This window comes from Meleagris gallopavo, chromosome 2, assembly GCF_000146605.3.
Source record: "Meleagris gallopavo isolate NT-WF06-2002-E0010 breed Aviagen turkey brand Nicholas breeding stock chromosome 2, Turkey_5.1, whole genome shotgun sequence".
Taxonomy (NCBI): Eukaryota; Metazoa; Chordata; class Aves; order Galliformes; family Phasianidae; genus Meleagris; species Meleagris gallopavo.
This window is the reverse complement of record NC_015012.2, coordinates 59645131-59664835: the sequence shown is the minus strand read 5'-3', so window position 1 is coordinate 59664835 and position 19705 is coordinate 59645131. Positions and strand designations below refer to the sequence as shown.

General features: G+C 52.2%; 1 protein-coding gene across 1 annotated transcript; it reads right to left on the bottom strand.

The window, feature by feature from the left end:
• Positions 1 to 2510: 2510 nt before the first annotated feature.
• On the bottom strand, positions 2511 to 14701 carry LOC104909800 (maestro heat-like repeat-containing protein family member 2B). The gene is made up of 31 exons (XM_010707420.2): positions 13096 to 14701; positions 12674 to 12795; positions 12398 to 12520; positions 12093 to 12258; positions 11839 to 11937; positions 11507 to 11658; positions 11000 to 11143; positions 10412 to 10504; positions 10064 to 10133; positions 9835 to 9948; positions 9676 to 9749; positions 9137 to 9256; positions 8886 to 8993; positions 8537 to 8696; positions 8372 to 8412; positions 7995 to 8136; positions 7525 to 7577; positions 7211 to 7318; positions 6841 to 6960; positions 6524 to 6646; positions 6233 to 6388; positions 5885 to 6007; positions 5535 to 5614; positions 4991 to 5126; positions 4782 to 4874; positions 4357 to 4452; positions 4055 to 4178; positions 3748 to 3857; positions 3151 to 3303; positions 2740 to 2894; positions 2511 to 2583 (listed from the first exon to the last, which is right to left on the bottom strand). The coding sequence occupies exons 1-31, from the start codon at positions 13118 to 13120 to the stop codon at positions 2511 to 2513; spliced, it is 3456 nt and encodes a 1151-aa protein (XP_010705722.2). The 5' UTR covers positions 13121 to 14701.
• Positions 14702 to 19705: the final 5004 nt, after the last annotated feature.

Sequence of the window (19705 nt, the reverse complement as noted above, 5' to 3'; positions counted from 1 at the left end):
AGGCTCTTCTTGATGATGTGTAGCGATAGCACAAAGAGTAGTGGCCTAAAACTTGTACATAGGAAGTTCCATAATAACACGCAGAACTTCTTTACGGTAAGGGTGATGGAGTACTAGAACAGGCTGTCCTGAGAGGTTGTGGAGTCTCCTTCTATGGAGATATTCAAGACCCATCTGGACAACTAGCTGTGCCACCTGTTGTAGGTTTCCTGCTTTAGCAGAGGGTTTGGACTCAATGATGTTTTGAGGCCTTTTCCAGCCCCTGTGTTTCTGTGATTTCCCCATTTTCCTTTGCCTGCAGTCACCCACAGTCCCCAAAAGCACTTCAGCAACCGCAATGTGAAATGAAAGCTGGTAACTGGTGGCCAGCTGTATCATCCCCCTCCCTCTGGTTTACGAATTGTGTTTCTCTGGCACCGAAGGCCCCTTCTGACAGAGTGGGTTGTCCCTGTGCTCAGAGGCAGTCCTTCTCCGCAGAGTGCCAGGGCCCTTGCTCAGTTCTGGCTGTCCTGGCGCAGTTCTGCTGCCGTTCCCCTCTGGCATTACCGTGCAGTTCTGTTTCGATCATGACTCACTCGCTCACCGAGAGCAGCTACCTCGGAGCCAGCCCAGCCAGAACTGGAACAACCAATGTCAAGGTAGGAGGCTGTCTGCGGCTTCCTCCACCAGGGAAACACTGAGACAACAGAACTGTGTGCCATCAGGGAGGCACAACTAGAGAGAGTCAGACAGATTCATGTGCAGTCTGCATTGAATCCACAGTCCAAGGCCAGACAGCCCCAAACTCCCCCACTGATGTATCCAGCAGTATAAGCAGTAACGAGAAAAGGAAAATTGCCATGAGAAAGACTAACAAGAGGAGGAAGCCTGCCTCAAAGCCTGGGGTGCCTCTGCAGAACCCTTGCAGACTCAACGAGTTCTCAGAGAAACTGGTGGATGAAGTTGACAAGCTGCTATCCATCGTTTTTTAGAGCTCATGGCAGTGTGGTGAAGTTCCCCCCGATTAGAAAAGGGGAAATATAACCCCCATTTTCCAGAAAGCAAAAAAAGAAGATCCAGGGAACCACAGGCCAGACAGTCTCGTTTCTGTGCCTGGCAAGATCATGGAGCAGATCCTCCTGAAGGCCATACTAAGGCACATGGAAAATAAAGACGAGGTGATTGGTGATAATCAGTAAGGCTTCACCAATGGTAACTCCCCTTCTATCCATTATTCCTTCCTCTCCAACCTCTGGTTCCTCCTTCATGTTGAGATTTCAAGGTGCTCTATTCTACATTCCAAGCAATGATTGGGGTGAAGAAAGGTGGTCATAGGTGCCTTTAGAGCCTTTCCCCAGCCCCTTGCAGGGGCCCGCAGCTATGGGGCTAGTCACCTCCTGTGACAGCACAGGGAAGGGTTAGAATACCCCAGTCCATGGGTCTCTGGTTCTTCCACATCTGGGAGACAGCAGTCTTTCATCACATAACCCAGCACTACCTCATCGCTGTAAGGTCCATATGGGATTTTGGAAATGTCGCAAACAACAAATAAAACAGTTGTTGTGGAAGGGGAGGTGATGTGCAGTGGTGAAACGTCAGCACCTTCAGCAGTGGCCATCACCTACACAGCAGGGGCAAGGATGAGTGAAGCAAAAGAGAAAGAATGAGAATGAGAGGGGTGAAAGAGAACATGAGCGTCAGGCAGAGATGATCTGGAAGGGTGCTGCCAGAGAGGCAGCTGGCCTCAACCTGCTGCTCGGAGAAAGGCCAAGGATGAAGGAGACACAGAGAAATGACAGGGAGGCAGGCAAGAACAGAATGTGTCATCTGACATGGAGAGAGATGGGCACGGCAGGACTTACTCTTTGTCTGCAAATGCAAGGAAATGGAAATACGCCATGAAGGAAGATGCAATAAATAAGTAAGCAGCCAGATAAAGAAATACACATGACACAAGCAGAGTCAAAAGTGGAAAAATAACCGAGCAGGAGTGAGAGGACGCATGTCAAACCACCTGGCTAGGCTGAAGGGAATTCTCCAAGAGTTCAGAGAGAAAGAGACCTGTACCTCTAAGTCAAAACACAGGAAGAGCTCTGAGTGTGAACAACAAAGTAATCTGCTTTGGCAAGCCATGTGTTTGGAAGATATTCTGCAGGAGACACAACATAGCCACGGCAGGGGTTTTGGCATCCTGTAGAAATTCCCATCCCTGTGCAGACACAAGCTCTGCTGTGGGAAGTTTGCTCCCCTTGCAGACCAGTTCATGATGTAACTGGTATGGAGATGATCTACAGCAGCTATTAAAATGAAGACTTAGGTAAAAAAAAAACTACTTTGCACTTCTTAGCCAGGATTTTAGTATTTAAAAATATTTAATAAATAATATATAAAAATATATACACATATAAAAATATATAAAATATATACATATAAAATATATATACATATAAAATACATAATATATATATACATGTAAAATATATACATATACAAATTTATAATACATTTATAATACATAAAAAAAAATTAGTTCAGCGTTTCTTTTCATTCTTCTCCCGTCTCCACTCTCGAAGATAAAACTCTCTTATTCTCCTCCACGTCTCGCTAGAAAAAAGAGATTCTCAAGTTGTGATTGAGTAATTTTCACCTCAAACAGACTTTGAGAGTAACAAAGAAAAAGCTGCTTCCTCCTTGGATCCCTCTAAAAGAGGCAAGCTACAAATGGGACCACAGCATCAGCAAAGGCAGGAGTGCCAGTACCTGTCTGTTGGCTCAAGCAGCCGGAAGAAGTTGTCAATTGTGACCTCTGCATGGCAGCGGGTGAGGATGACCATTGCCTGGCAAAGGAAGGGCATGAACGTGCTCTGCTTCATGGATGACATGCAGCTGCGCAGGATGTAGACAATCAGTGCCGCCTGAAAGAAGAAGGGAAGAAAGAATGACTTGCTGCATCCTTGACTCTGCAGTAAGTAACCACGGACATTCAGCACATGAGCAGTGCCTGCTCCCTTGACATACTGCCAAGTCCTAAGCCTAAATTTCACACCAATCATCCTGTCCAAGCCCTGGCTTTGTGCTCAGTCTGTGCTTCTTTAGCACAAGAGGCAAATGGCACAAGGCGTACTGCAACAACCAGCAAAAGTCCAAGACACGTGGAAGAAAGTCTCTTACGTCCCAATGGATGTCCTTCCCGTACATCAGCAGAAGGGTGATCATCCACTTCCCAGCTGCACGCACGCGCATTCCTCTGCCTTTCCGGAAGGTATCCTCGATGGCCATCATGAAGTCGACAGTTTGTTCCAGGGGGAAGTTTCTGCACACCATCTGCAGAGAAATGAGAAGCAGGAGAGATCTCATCACTGCACTGCGGCAGCTCTTCAAAACAGAAAGCAGTCTTGAGGGCGTTCTTAGTTCAGCAGCTTGCTGGTCATTCAGGCGGCAATCACAACGCTCCTGCTGTCCATGCCCTGCTATTTATACGGAAGGCGGCTGAGCCTTCTCTCAGCTGCTCCACCCATGGTGTTTGCTTACATGCAAAGCCTACCTAGCAGCCACAGTCAGCCACACATGCACACATACACACACACACACACACACACACACACACACACACGCCTGAAGGCCAGACATAGCTCAGCGCCTCCTGCTACTTGCTGAGAAAATTGGTCTCAGCTCATTCTGGAAATGGTGGGTGAGATTGGGGGGAGTAGAGGAATGTGCAGAAGCCTACGTGCTGAGATCCTACCACCCCTTTTTGGGTCCACTTACCCTTGCAATTTTGGACAAGGTCCGGAGCTGAGCAATGGTGCTGCTGTCATTCAGCCCCTCACACAGGCTCCCGATGTCTCCCAGTTTGATGACTCTGTTGGCTGCCTTGGCTGGAAAGAGCACGGGGAGAAAAGGGAAGTCATGCTTCTTGAAATGGAACCTCTTTCCATGGGGACAGAGGACAGAGTGGGGACAAGAAGACAGCTGTGCACGGTGCCTCTCCCTCCTGGAAACAGGGCCCAGCCCATGGGGTTCTGGTAATGCTGTGGAGGAGAGCGGAGGGCTGGTGCATGGCCGCTCTACTCACCTTGGATTCGGAGAAGGGAGCTCAGGCAGGTGGCAGCCAACTGGCGGGATGTGGGCATGGGATCACATGTCAGAGGTGCCAGAAATCCCACCAAGGAGCCAAAGTGCTTGCAGGCATCTCCCCCCTGCAGGGATGAGAGGCAGGAACAAAGTTGTAGGCAGCCCCAGCTCTCCCTAGCTTCTCCCGCCTGTGCCTTCCCCACGCAATGGGTGACACAGCATGCACAGCTGGGCGGAGCTCGCCTTCCAGCTCAGGAGCACCAGGGAGGGAGCCAGGGGCATGTGTTGGGGCTCTTTACTCACTTGAAGTTCTTCACAAGCAGCCAGCAGCTGGGAGCAGGTCTGCAGGGCTCTCTTGCGCTCCCACATGTTGTCTGATGTCATTGATTTTTGCAGGACCTGGAACAGAGCATCTGTATGACTGAGGACATCTTTTCTTTCCCTTTCTGCCATCCTTCTCTCTGTCCCTCCTTTCCCGGTACTTTCACTCATGGCCTGCCCTGTGGCTCCATGCAGCCCCCTGCTCTGCTGAGCACTGGCACTGCTGGCCTGGCTCTCTGCAGACACTCCTTCCTCCTAATCCAGGAGCTTTTCCTCAGCTGTAGCCTGCCAGGGGCTGGCTCCTGCCTTTCCCCTGCAGGGCCCATTTCTCTGCCCATTTCTGAGCTCGCAGTGAGCCAGCATGCCAGCAGGCACCATGCTTTCTCCCTTGCCCCACACATACTCACATGGACTATGTTCTCGAAGAATCCACGGGTGGTCCCTGTCTCAAGCAGGACCGCCATGAGCCGGCCCAGAGCTTTCAATGAGGTTTGCTGAAGCTGAAAGCAGAAGAGGGGATTGAGGTGTGGCATCATGGCTGCTGCCAGAGCATAGGTTGTGTATTCTGAGAAAGGGCTCCGACTGAGACGTGGCTGGGAAAATTACAGCAGGTTACCTGCAGGTACTGTGCTGCTTGCTGTAACTTCTTGATCTTCAGCATCATCCTCGCTGAAGGGTGCATCACAATATTCTTGCAGCACAGAGTCAGCATTTCACACATGTCCTTGCTTCCTAATGAAGGCTTCAGCTTGCTGACAGGAGGAAAAAAGGAAGAGAAAACAGAAAGAGCCTTTACTAGTGCTCTCCAGAGTGGTTCAGACAACATCTGAGATTCTCCTAAGCTGCAAAGCGAACACCCCCAGACCATGCTGCTGAGCACTGTCTTTAGCTCCATCAGCACTCGCCGCCGCCCCGGCAGCAGTGAACAACCTCCCTCTTTGAAGGGAAGGAGACCCCAGGTCTCCCTTCTCTTCCCTGCCAGGGGCAGGAGCACCAGGGCCTTTCTCTCTGCTCAGAACCTGAGCTTAGCTGGGCACAACAGCCCAGCCATCTCTCTTGTAGATGTGGCTCCTCACCCTCTACCCCCTCCAGGCCTTCGGAAGCTACCCTAAAGGGGGACCACCTTCCTGCCTGGCCACTCCAGAGGCTCCAATCCTTACCTCAGCTGCTCCAGGGCCAGAACTACCTTGAGGGGCACTGGGGATACACGGGTGCCCAAGTAATACTTCTTCAGCAAGTCCTGCAAGTACCAGAGAGACATTGTCAAAGTGGATAAGGGGCATGTGAGAGCTCTTGTGCGACACAACTGCCACACACCAGCCCCATCACTTCCACATTTCCCACCAAGGCACTACAAGATGCAGCAACTCCACAGCTGGTGGACCTAGCACCCAAAGTCCCCACCAGCTGGAGACGTGTGGCTGAGGGAGGCCTGTATGGCTCCAGGGGAGCAAGCCCCGTGGCACAGCCCAAAACTCCTCTGCAGAGAGCCCTGGCTCTAGGCACTCACCATCAGGATCTCCAGCAGCTTGCTCTTCAAAAAGGGGTTAAAGAAGGCGGAGCCACCCACAGCATGGAAGGCAGAGCTGAAGTCAGTGATGCTCTGCACCAGCGCGAGCTTGTTCTGCAAGTCCTGAGGCCCAAGAGAGAAGAACATTCTTTGAACTGAGGGAAGGGCCAAGGGCTGCAAGGGGGACACGTGGGGGCAACGCTAAGGGAAGGGCTTGGATCTTCATCTGGGCACAAACCGTTCCCCAAGGGACCTTTGGAAAGAGAAGGCCCATTGAAATGGGTATCCCCCCACGTGGAGGGGCTGCAGCTGGGCGCTCTGACACCCTGGCATGCTTTGAGCTCTCACCCGACAGCTGCAGCTGTACAGCAGCAGGATGTTGCCCACAATGTCTCCCTCCAGGCGGGCAAGCAGCTGTTCCTTGGAGGCTTGCAGTGCCAAGCTGCCATGGGCGAGGATGAGAGCGCTGCGTGTGGCGTGAGCTCTCGTGCTGTTCAGCTCCATCTGTGAAGGGAGAAATGCCTTGAGACACTCGCTCAATGGCCCCCAGTGCCCAGCGATGCACCTGGGCTCCCAAGGCAGGAGCTGCTGTGAAAATAAGGCAGAAGAATGCCAAGATGGAAACCCATAACACTTTACCTTCTTGCGCCTGGAAATCCTACTATTCCGGCCTTTGCACAGCCTGGACGCAAACATGGTGAGTGTGTCCAGGACTATGTGGAAGTTGCTCTCAGCAGCATGGCTGACAAGAGAGATCATTCCCTGCACAAAACAACAAGGGGCAGTTGGCGCAGGCTTGAACCTACTGACGCAGCCAGCCACGGTGGCCGGGCTGGTCCTCACTTGAGGGAAGCAGCAGCAGGGAGGAGATTGAAAGGCCTGGAACAGGGCCAGGAGAAGCCCTCTGCCCCAGGGACGAAGCGGGGATGCTCGCAGAATCTGGAAGGAAAGCTCACCTGGGCCTCAGATGGCTCCTCTGCATTTGCTCCCTCCAGGTGCTGCAGCAGCTTCTCTTGGACGTAGAGGACTTCCTTACAAGCTCCCAGAACTGTGCCCAGAGCCTTGTACAGGAAAGACTGCATGGGAAGGGAGGAATAAGTTGGGATGTGTTAGCAACGTGACTGGCTGGGAGAGGGCCAGGTGGGAAGGACCCACGCTCCCTGGGAGTTGCTGAGAGCAGCTGCAGGGCCGAGCTTTAGCCAGCCCCCAAGCAGTTTGCAGGCAAAGGCCCTCTGGGGGGAACGGGCTGGAGAAGCAGCAGGAGCAGCCCCAGCCCCAGTTGGGCACCTGCAGCTGCACCGCTGGGTAGAGCCGAGGGCAACCTACCTTTTCTCCAGAGCTGCTGGGAGAACTGCTCAGCTGCCGGCTTAGCTCGCAGCTCAGGGCCTTGGTCCAGGCCTCGTCCTCCATGGTGTCCAGCGACTCCCTCAGGAACTGTTGAAGAGCAGGAAAAGCCAATGTTCCCTTGCCCTTTGCCTCTTCCCACATTCCCAAGTTGCTGCAGCCTTCTGGGGAGAGGTGCCTCAACAACAGTCCCTCTGCCAGCTCCCCCCAGCATTCCCTCCCTGGCTTGTATGGGGGTGGGGCTCCTTGTGGCAGGCAAGCACTTCTCTGCACCCTGCCTCCCAACAATGCTCTACCTTTAGCAGACGATGCTCCCACTCTGTAGAGTCCATGAAGCTCTCATCTTTCCCTGCACAGCAACAAGAAGCAAAAAACTCTTGCTTGGGATCAAGCCACAAAAGAAGAAAAGCAGCAAACCTGGCTTTGCCTGACTCAGCACTGCCAAGCTGGGGCCTGTACCCCCCCCACAATGACCTGTCCCTCCGCACAAACACTGTTCCAACAGGAGCACTTAACTAATGGCTCCAAGACAGCTGTCTCAGGGGACTTGAAGAGCCTATGCATGCCCTGGAATGGGCAGATGCCTTGGGGAAAAGTTCCCTGGGCCTCAGTGCTGTCTCCCTAGAATGGAAACAGCAGCACAGCAAGCAGTGGGCTGCAGGCAACACTTCCCCTCTGCCACGCCGCAGAGCTGCATTTTCACTCTTCCCCTTCCTCTGCCCCCTCTTCCTCCACCTCCGCCCATCCCTTCCCACCAGCACTTTACCTTTGAGGCACTGCAGCAGCACGGGGATTTCAGCGGCCCACATGGCCCCCACAGCTCTGTGGATCCTGCTGTGGAGGTTTTGCATGAGAAGCAAGGCAGCAGCTTGGAGTTCACTGCCTGCAACAGGGCTCCCTGCCACCACCTGAGCGAGAGCAAGGAGAAACTGGGTCACTTCTGCAGCAAGAGAAGCAGCTTCTTCCAGGGGGGAAGCAGCTTGGCTCTGCTCTGGTGAGCAGGGAGCAGCTAACAGCTTTGCCCATGGCTCTGCAAGCCCAGGAAGACAACGGCATCCCCAGAGGTGAGGCAGGCGCTGGCACACTCAGCCATGCTGCTTCCTCCTTGGGGCTTCTGGAACAGCCTCTGGAGCATGTACTCACCAACAGGCGTGCCAGCAGTATATGTGGAGTCAGCAGTGGGCCTGCAGGAAGAAAGAAGTACTGAGTGAGATGCAGACACTCCATGCCCTGCCATACGCACCTCTGCTGTCCCTTCTGGGCGCTAACACAGGTCAGCAGAGCTCACCAGAGAGTTTCTGCTCTTACCTTGAAACATGGAGCTGACAAAATGGGGATCCAGTTCTTCTATCTCCTGCACTGTCAGGTCCCCTCTCTCAGCCAGGGCTCGGATGCAGCGGGAGACTGGGATTAGCATGCCGGTGTACTCAGCTGGCACCACGTACAGCAGCAGCCGTGGCCACAGGAGCTGTAGGGAATGAGGCAGTTGAGCGTGTCAGCGTTCCTGCCTCCACTCAGAGATGAAGAGGACTCTGTGAATTTTCATGAGTCGTGTGTGCTTCAGAGCACATTGGAGGAGAGACCTGGGGTGTTGGAAGGGGACAAGGAACACGTGGTGCAAAGGCAAGGAGTGGCAGCAGGGCAGAGTGTGACTTACTTTGGTCATCCCTCTCACGGAGACATCCAGAGACCCCAGGATGTCCATGCACAACTCTTGGAGTGCTCCTTCTTCCTGGGCTTCCTGGGCAGAAACATCTCCGGCTGCCTGCACAACAGTGGTGTTGTTGCTGGTTACTCTCAGTTCTCAGGAGCCTCTCAGGAGGCTCAGGTGTGGCCCCACTGCTGCTTCTGTGCCAGCCTCTGAGCAGCATGGGTTTTCCAAAGGAAGATGCTGCTCACTGTCCTTACCCTTCTTCCTGTGGTGCAGCTGAACTCATTGAAGATGTGACCCACCACATCCCAGGCTGAGCAGCTCCAGGCATCAGCATTGAGCAGATCCTTCATGAAGTGCAGAATGGCCCTCCTCACCTGCCAGGGTTCAATTGTGGGTTTGATTTCTTTTTATTTTTTTTTTGCCCTTCGGGCATACACAGAGACAAGAAGAGCAGAGGAGAAGCCTTGGCCCTGAGGTGAAGGCCAGGCCTTAGCACCAGGCTGTGCAATTTCCATGCGCAGCACAGGGACCTGCCCACTCCACTCTGCCTGCTCACCCCACAGGAAACATTGCGACCATGCATTCAATGCCCCAGCACCTTCCCTAGCACCCCAGCCCTGCCCGTGTTGGCAGCAGCATCACTTCTTGCCATCGGGCTCTCAGAGGACACAAAGGAGAATGGAAATACTTCCCAGGGTCTGAGTCCTTCTAGTACAGCCTCACCAGCCCCTGCCCCGAGGGAAAGGGTATCCCTACCACCCCAACAGTGCTTTCCTTTCCCACATCAGCTCACCTTGGTCCTGGGATCACTGCACAGACACTGCACAGCCTCCACAATCTGGGGCAGCTTCTCTGTGATTGCGGGCTCTGCAAGAGATGCACAGAAGCATACATGGAGGCACAACCCAGATGGCAAAAGGGATCCCTGGAAGTCCCAACCCGTGGTACTGACCGTCAGAGCGAGCCAGAGCACCGAGCAGACCCAGGGCTGCCACACAACTGTCCTTCCTCTGACCACCCAGCTGCGACTGCAGAAACAGGACTGTCTCCTCTGGGCAGATTCGGGCTGCAGGGAGGTAATCCCACACTGTGTTATCAAGAAACTCGCGCCTGTTCCAGAGGTTTGCAAGAGAGGTTTTGGCCAGGGCACCGCCAACCATCACCAAATTTCCTCTCCTTACCCTGCAGCAGGATGCAGTGGGTCAGCTCTGCTCTGTCAGCCTCGCTGTGCTGTTTGGTGTCATCAGAGAGCTGTGGGAACAAGGTGTGGGAACATTTGAGAAAATCACATCATCACTGAGTATGGAAAAGAAACTGCGCTGCCAGCTCTTGTCTCCCTTGGCAGTCTCAGGAAGAGGAGATGCAGACAAAACACAGCCTGCTCCAGGGGAACATGCATGGCTCTGGAGGAGCCACAGGCATGCAGGAGCTAAGGCTGAGCGGCCATCATAGGCTTGGAGCTTTGCAGTCCTCCTGAGACTTAGCCCAGAGGGGAAACTGCTGTGGGCGCAAGGATAGGCTTCCCTTACCTGGTAGAACACGACTCTGGTGATGGCCAGAAACTTGTCCTCTGGGATAACGGACTGAGCTCCCTCTAAGGCCTCCAGGAAGATAGTGAGGCTCTGCAAGAGACCAGGAGAGGAAGAAAGGGCTGAAGCCACATCTAGCCACTTGGGATTAGCAAAACTGATTCCCAGTGGTTTGTCCACAGGGAGAAGCTCCTGCACAGGCATTCTGGTTTGTCCCCCCTTCCCAGCAGCACCAAGAGAGACTCTCTGCTCACAACCAAGCCCTGCTTGGGCATTTTTTGCCCTCTTCTCCCCCATCAGATACACCTGGACGTGGTCCTCCTAGTTGTTAGCACAGAACTCCTCAGGCATTCAGAGCCCAACAGTGATGGTGGTGAAGCCTCCCATCCCCAGGAGTGACTCTTTGCTTCTTTCTGGCCCTGTCCAGGTTCCTTCACTCTTCCTTCACTGAAGAGCCCAGGAAGCCTCAGACCTCCCTTGAACACCTGTTCCTTCTTTCTCCAAGGGCTTCCCGCCTGCTCTCTGCATCCCACTGACCCTTCTTGGTCCTGGCCCCATGTCCACACTGAGCCCAGCACAACGTCTCACCTTGGTCCCCCTGCAGGTGTCTTGGACCTCCTGATACTGGTGCACAAGCCAAAGGATCTGTTCCCAGATGTGCTTTCGGTGCAGTTCCTCTTGCAGGAGGACAGCCATCATGGAAGCCACGGCCTCGAGGACGGCCTGTTTGTCCTGGAGAGGGATGGCAGAGGCCCAGCATAAAAGACTGAAGGTCTGCCCTCCTACAGAGAGGGCTTTCTCTTTCCCTTCCCCTTCCCGATGCCCCTGTGCCCAGCAGGAGATGGGCTTGCTCTGGAGGGCAGGCAGGTTTTCCCCACACCCTCATCCCCAGTTCTCCCTGCCACAGTGCTGTGACATGTGGCTGCTTCCTGGCAAGGAGATTCAGCCCTGAGCACAGAGCCAGTTTGGGGCCCTTTGCAGAGTCCTCCCACTCCCTCTTGTCACCCCTCTGCTCTCAGCCTGCTGGACACTGACAGGGCTGCCATCATGGATGCCCCAGCCGCCATCCTGGGCTGAGAATGCAGCAGTGCTCACCTTTTCCTCCTTGCAGTCCTGCCAGTTGCTCAGGACAGAGCAGAAGAGCTGGTAAAGTTTCTCATAAATCTGCTCTTTCTCCATAACAGGCCAGGGGCATTGCTTTCCAGAGCACAAGTGAACCTTGACTCCTTCCAACCATTGTTTCACAACTGGAAAAACAAAACAACAACAACAAATAATTAATTTAAAAATAAAAATGAAACTAAGAAGAAAACAAACAAACAAACAAACAAACAAAAAAACAGGATAAAAGGGAGCCCCTGAGAGTCTGCAGCAGGGCAAGGTGCAAGGATTGTCCCAAGCCCCGCTACTCTGGGGCTGGCACTCACCAGCACAAGCAATGCGCAGGGTCCGGCCGCTCCTCACCTGGCCCACCACACTACGCAGGCCAGCCAGCGTTAGCCACATGAAGGAGATGCACTGTGGAGCTGCAGAGAGGAAGGAGATGGGCACGGTCAGAGCCTCAGCAGGGAGGGAGGAGAGGCTGCAGCCCTGCATCCCCCAGCTCTACGCAGATCATGCGCAAGGGGAGAGATCCCTTCCCCCGGTTGTTACAGATGCCAGGAGACTGAGGGCACTCTACCATAGCTGCTGAAGAGTTTGCTCAGGGTGACAAGCACAAACTCCTTGGACATCTCCTGTGTGGCCTTCAGGTGGCCCTGGAGCTCGGCCATCACCAAGGAGAAGTGTGTCCGGGCCAGAGCCACCAGGACATTGCTGGCAGCCGTTCTCACGCTGTCCATCACGCCCTGAAAAAGAGTCACTGGTGACACACGGCACAGGAGACTGCCCGAGACCTTCCCTTGGAAAGGCTAAGCCACCACCGTCCGCCAGCAGAACACCAGCGCGGGCAGGCAGCTCCCTTTGCCTTCAGGAGTGACCTCTCACCTGGGCTGCTGTCAGGTCCTGGGACACCTCTGCCAGCAGCCGGTTCACCACTCCACATGGCGGGCGGCTGTCATCTTCACACAGGACGTGCTCCAGCTCGCAGTACGCCTGCGCTCGGTCACCCTGGGGACAGAGATAGGTCATGTTTTGCTTTGCCCTTGTTCCTGGGGAGCCGCCAGCTGCCACCCATCGCTATGCCAATGTGCTGCCGGGGCCTGGCACCCACGGGACCGTGGCACTGGGCCAGGGTCTGATGATTGGACATCCCCAGCTCACCTCCTGGTCTTGCAGGCGCTGCAGCAGTAAAGTCACAGCAGAGGCAAGGACAGGGCTTTCCACCCTGCCTCTCTCCCTGCGACGTGTACGTCTGGGCATGCAGCCCACACAGGCAAAGAGACCTGGAAGGAAAGAGCAGAGCAGCTGTCGCTGGTGTTGCTTGGAGCCAGGGCCGAGCATCCGGCCAGCTTTGGGAGGAACGCTCCTCCAGCCCCACAGTGGGGGTGGGCTGTGCTGGCACATGTGTGGTCAGCAGGTAGAGGGAAGAGAGCCTTCCCGTTGCTGGGGTACTGGGGAAACCACGGTGGGCAGCTGCACTCAGCAGAGCAAGGGCAGTGCTGCTGGCACATCCTAAACAGGCATTGGAGGCACACACGTGCTCGGGCAGCGTCACGGTGTCCAAAGAGGTGGAGGGGCCTCACCTCGAAGGGCTCTCAGCCGCTCCATCACAGCAGGATGTTTCCAGATAGACACAACACTCTCTCTGGGTTCACTTCCTGCGCGTCCCACAAGCGGACTGAGCCACCGCTCCCACCGCTGCCGCGGGCAAAAGTGACAGCAATTGTGACATCACACTGAGGAGTGCCACCTCACAGAGAATGATGTGCCCTGGGCTGGGGAGCAGACCGCATGCAGGGCAACCTTGCAGGCCCCAAAACACAGCTCGTTTTTGTGAGGAACTTGGCTCCAGGGTGGACACATTCCACACTGAAGCAGGGAATCACCTGAGCAGATGAGGGAGTGCCCTGGCCGGGGAGCAGCTGCCGGGCACCGTTGCCCGGCATTGTCTTAGTGACTGGGGACTCTATGCTGGGCGGTACTGGGGCCCCATCTGCTGCCCAGATAATCTCTTCAGAGAGATTTGCTGTCTTCCAGGGGCACGTGTCAGAGATGTTAAGGAGACTCCACTGCATGTGATCAAACATCATCTGCATGTTGTCATTTAAGTAGGGTCGTGGGAGGCTGCCACGAGGAAATGGCAGAACATCAGAAAGGGACTTTGTGTCCCTTGGAAAGACGCTAAAGGGCTCGGAAATGCTAGGAGTGTTCTCCTCTGTCCTCCTGACTGGTGGCGGGGTCCCAGAAGGAAGGAGGAGAATAGAGGAGGTAAATTAGAGGTAGATTATTGGCTGTGAGGATGGTGTTGGGATCGAGGTTTGTGTACCATGATCTTGGGCATGCCTTTGAGAAACCAGGTGTGTGGGTGTAAGACAGAATGCGACTGAGCAGCTGGGGCCAAAGTGTTCTGAGGAGCAAGCTGGCTGGACTGATGACCAGAACGTTAAAGTAGATTTGATGAAGGAAGGGGATGGAGTTCCTTGTGACAGAGAAGGGCCTGGGAATGCTGTCTTTTTAGTAAACGGTGGAGAAAAACCTCCCAGCTGTCCAGTAGGATCTTGTGTGGACTCGTCAGAGAAGATAACATTGCCAGGAGCCCAGCTTAAATCTTCCTGTGCCCCTCTAGAGATACCTGCACCCTCTGCTTCCCTACGGTGCCTATATAGCATTGCATGCTGCATGGGGAATAAACAGGAAGAACAAGTGATCCGTGTGTGCTTGTAGGGATGTGATCTCATTGCAATCACAGAGACATGGTGGGAGAGCTCACACGACTGCCATGCTGTTGTGGATGGCAAGATGAGGTGAGGTGATAGAATTGCACTTTATGAGAGAGAGCAGCTAGAATGTATTGAGCTCCACTGTGGGGGGAGATGATTAACAATGGATAGCTTGTGGGTAAGAATTAAGGGGCAGGCTAACATAGGCGACACTCTTTTGGGTGCATGCTACAGGCCACCTGATCAGGAGGAGGAAGTGAACGAGGCCTTTTACAAACAGCTGGAAGTAGTCTTGTGATTCTCAGCACTGGTACTTATGGGGGACTTCAACCATCCTGATACCTGTTGGCAAAGTAACACAGCCAGGCACACAAGGTCCAGGTGGTTCCTGCAATGTATTGATGATAACTTTCTGACACTGGTGGTGGAGGAGCTGATCATAGAATCATAGAATCATAGAATCATAGAATCATAGAATCACAAGGTTGGAAAGGATCTGCAAGATCATCTAGTCCAACCATCCTTCCATTACCCTTGCTACCACAAGCTACTAAATCATATCTTGTAGCTCCTCATCCAGATGCCTCTTGAACACTGCCAGGGACAGAGACTGCACTACCTCCCTGGGCAGGCCATTCCAGTGCCTGACCACTCTCTGAGAGGAAAAGTTCTTCCTTATGTCTAATCTAAACCTCCTCTGGCACAACTTGTGGCCATTTCCTCAGGTCCTGTTTGTTGCCTGGGAGAAGAGGCCAAACCCCTCCTCATCACAACCTCCCTTCAGGCAGTTGTAGAGTACAGTGAAGTCTTCCCTGAGCCTCCTCTTCTCCTGACTAAACAATCCCAGCTCACTCAGCTGCTTCTCAAAAGATTTGTGCTCCAGACCCCTCACCAGTTTTGTTGCTCTTCACTGGACACGTTCCAGGGACTCAATGTCTTTCTTGTAGTGAGGGACCCAAAACTGAACACAGTACTCGAGGTGCAGCCTCACCAGTGCTGAGTACAGATCACCTCCCTGCTCCTGTTGGCCACACTATTTCTAATGTAGGCCAGGATGCCATTGGCCTTTTTGGCCACCTGGGCACAGTGTCAGCTCACGTTCAGCTGAGCATCAACGAACACCCCCACGTCCTTTTCCTCTTCACAATCATCCAGCCACTCAACCTCAAGCCTATAGCACTGCATGGGGTTATTGTGGCCAAAGCGCAGGACCCAGCACTTGGCCTTGTTGAACCTCTGAAGGGCCTCCCTACCCTCAGGCAGGTTGACACTACCTCCCAACTTGATGTCATCTGCAAACTTATTGAGAGTACCCTCATCAATCTGCCTGAGGTTAGGGAGGCCATTCAGAGGGATCTAGATAAGCTGGATCACTGAGCTGAGGTGAATGGGATGAGGTTCAACAAGGCCAAATGCCAGGTCCTGCACTGTCCTGATGTGGAGGGGTATGCTACTTGACCTTGTTTTTACTAACAGGGAAGGGCTGGTAGGGGATGTGAAGACTGGGGGCAGGTTGGGATGCAGCAGTCATGAGATGGTGAAGTTCAAGATTCTGTGTGGAAGAATCAAAGCAATCAGTAGGAGTGCTACCCTGGACTTAAGGAGAGTATACTTGGACGTATCCCATTGGCTAGTGCGTTAGAAGGTAAGGGAGCCACAAGAGCTGGTTGGCCCTTAAACTCCACTTCTTCTGAGCTTAAGATCAATTGTGAAAGACAAAACTGTTTTTTTATTGGCTCAAAATTTTGCTTTCTGAGGCCTTTTTTTGTGATGACTCTAACTTACAGCTGTGAATTATCTGGGGGGACAAGTGGTGGGTGTCACTGTGCCAAAATACTTCTGCTTATGATTGTAAAGATAAGCAGAAGCAGGACAAGCAGTCTTTTTCAGAGGGTGAGGCTTGAAAGGACTGACCACTGCAAAAGGTCATAATGCTTGCGCATGGCAGTGAAGGCTCCCTGCTGGCTTATCTGTTGGGCCAGGTGTGCCAAGCTAACAGAGAGAAAAGAAGGAAAAAAACCTGAGAAACTGGGGATAAAAGGCCCTCAGTAAACTAAGGACTAGGGAGAAGAGCTCCCAGACAAAAGAAACCTTTGATGGAGGAATTCCCTGAGGGAAAGAAATTTCTTCAGAAGAACCACCTGTGTTGCTGCAAAGCTTCCTGGCTTTCTCCCATTCCCTGCAGTGACTAGACAAGATCCTGAGATCAATGGACATACTATGAACAATGCTGGACCCATGGTGGTGACTCTCTCTCTTGCTTTCTTCAAAGACTTGTTTTTATCTTTTTTCTATCACCTGTCTTTCCTTCCTCATATCCCGAAGCAACTAGGACTGGTAATAAACTGGTGAGGCTAACATTTGACTCGCTGTGTCTTTATCTCACTGTCAGGTATACATATACTAAAAGAACCTCCTCTCCTTCCTATAAATTGGAGCAAGATATTGGTGCATCCCTGAGAGTAAATAACTGGGGAAAGGTGGCAAAAAACCTGTGGGAATGAGCAAGGAACTCATGGATAAACTAAAAGGAAAGAAGAATGTCCATGAACAGTGGAAGAAGGCCCTGCCCACCTGTGAAGAGTATAGGAATGTTGTCAGTGCCTGTAGGGATGCAATAAGGAAGGCTAAGGCCCTCTTGGAATTAAACCTTGCAAAAGAGGTAAAGAAAGAAAGAGCTTTTTAAAAGCAAGTCAACAGTAAAAGGAAGACTAGGGAAAGTGTGGGATCCCTACTAAATGAGGTGAGTGGCTTGGTAACGGAATGCTGAGAAGGCAGAGATTCCGAATGCCTTCTTTGCTTCAGTGTTTAATGCTAAGACTAGCTGTCAGGAACCCCAGACCCTGTAAGTAAGAGAGAGAGTCCGAGGAAAGGAAGGCTTCCCCTTGGTCGAGGAGGATTGGGCCAGAGAGCATCTAACAAAATTTATGCACACAAATCCACAGACCCCGATGGGATACACCCACATGAGCTGAGGAAACTGGCAAGGGTGGTTGCTGAACTGTTCTCTATCATCTTTAGAAGGTCTTGGCAAATCGGAGAGATGCCTGAAGACTGGAGGATATTCAGTGTCACTCCAGTCTTTAAAAAGTTCAAGAAGTCTGATCTGGGAAACTACAGGCTATTCAGCCTCACCTCCATCCCCAGAAAGGTGATGGAACAACTTGTTCTGGATACCCTCTCCAAGCAATTGAAATAGAAGAAGGTTACTGCATGTAATCAACATGGATCCACCAAGGGGAAGTCATGCTTGACCAGCGTGGCAGCATTCTATGGTGTCATCACTGGCTGGGTAGATGGGGGGAGAGCAGTGAATGTTGTGTGCCTTGACTTCAGCTAGGCATTTGACACCATATTCCATACCATCGTTGTTATGAAACTTAGAAAGTGTGGGGATAGATGAGTGGACAGTGAGGCAGACTGACAACTGGTAGACTGGCAGAGCTCAGAAGGTTGTTGTCAGTGGTGTAGAGTCTGGTTGGAGTTCTGTAACCCCTGGTGTTCTCCAGGGGTTGGTACTGGATCCAATCTTGTTCAACATCTTCATCAAAGGCCTAGATGAAGGGATAGAGCCCACTCTAAGCAAGTTTGCTGAGGATACAGAGCTGGGAGGAGTGGCTGACACACTGGCAGGCTTTGCTACCATTCAATGTGACCGGACAGACTGGAGAGCTGGGCAGAGAGGAACCTGATGAGATTTAACAAGAGCAAGTGTAGAGTCTTGCACCTGAAGAGGAATAACCACATGCATAGTATAGGTTAGGGGATGATATGCTGGAGATAAGCTCTCCAGAGAAGGACCTGGGTGTTCTGGTGTACAACTGGTTGACCATGAGTCAGCAGTGTGCCCTTATGGCCAAGAAGGCCAATGGTCTCCTGGGGTGCATGAAAAAGAGCGTGGCCAGCAGATTGAAGGAGGTGATCCTCCCCCTCTGCCGTGGTGAGGTCACATTTAGACTCCAAGGGGTATTATAAAAAGGTGAACCAACTTTTTACGGAACCAACTTTTTTTAAGGGTAGTCAGTGATAGGACAAGAGAGCATGGTTTTAAGCTCAAGAAGTGAAGGTTTAGATTGGATGCCAGGGGAAATCCTTAACAGAAAGAGTTGTGAGGTGTTGGAACAGGCTGCCCAGAAAGACTGTGAGTGTTTCGTCCCTGGAGTTCCAGACAGGGTTGGATCAGACCCTGGGCAACCAGGTCTAGTACCAGATCTGGAGGTTGGTTTCCCTGCCTGAGGCAGGATGGTTGGAACTTGATACTTGGGGTCCCTTCCAACCAAATCCATTCTGTTATTCTATGGTTCTGTGAAAAGCTGAGTAACCTGGGTCTGTCTGGGGAAAAGAGGACTAAGGGAGGGATCACATAAATGTTTATGAATATTTTGGGAGTCCAGGCTGATGAGAAGCTGGACATGAGCCAGCAGTGTGTGCTTGCAGCCCAGAAGGCCAAGTATATCCTGGGCTGCATTAAAAAAAAAAGGGGTGGCCAGCAGAGAGAGAGAGGTGATTTTCCCCTTCTATTCAGCACTTGTGAAACCCTATCCAGAGTACTGCATCCAGGCCTGGAGCCCCAGCAGAAGAAAGACGCAGAGGTCTTGGACTGGGTCCAGAGGAGGGCCACTAAGATGATCAGAGGACTGGAGGACCTCTCCTATGAAGAAAGGTTGAGGGAACTGGGCTTGTTTAGCTTGGAGAAGATAAGGTTCTGGGGAGACCTCATTGTGGCCTTCCAATACTTGAAGGGAGCATATAAACAGGAGGGGGAATGACTGGTTACATGGATTGATAGTGATAGGACAAGTTGGGATGGTTTTAAACTAAGACAATGGAGATTTAGGTTAGATATTAAGAGTAAGTTTTTCACTGAGAGGGAGGTGACACGCTGGAACAGATTGTCCAAGGAGGTTGTGGATGCCCCATCCCTGGATGCATTCAAGACCAGGCTGGATGTGGCTCTGGGCAGCCTGGTCTAGTGGTTGGCACCCCTGCCTGTGGCAGGGGCATCGAAACTAGATGATCATTGTGATCTTTCCTTAGTAAATAGTTATTACTAAAATTTCCTCAGCTGGAAAGATGACAGATGTCTTAAATTAAAAAAAAAAGAAAAGGAAAACAAGAATTAACAAACTATAGTCTTCTGATAAACTTTCTGAAATCAGCAAAAACTTGAGAATATGAATTGATTTTAATTGGTAATTTGAAATACCCTTTCTGTAGGAGTTGTGCTTTTCTGCCATCATTAAGGGGAACCGCGCACCTAAAGTTTTACGTAGTGGGTATGGCACTGTCAAGAACACATCTGTAGCTATAAGAATTGCTTGAAAGAGAAGCTTGATGTCATATATTTCAGTTATAAAGCCTGACATCTTCAGTACGCCCATTATTTACTACAGCACAAGGACCTCTGAGGAGTTCTGCCTCCAGGAAAGGTGTTTTTCCAGTATCCCTTTAGCAGTGAAACACTGTTAGACCA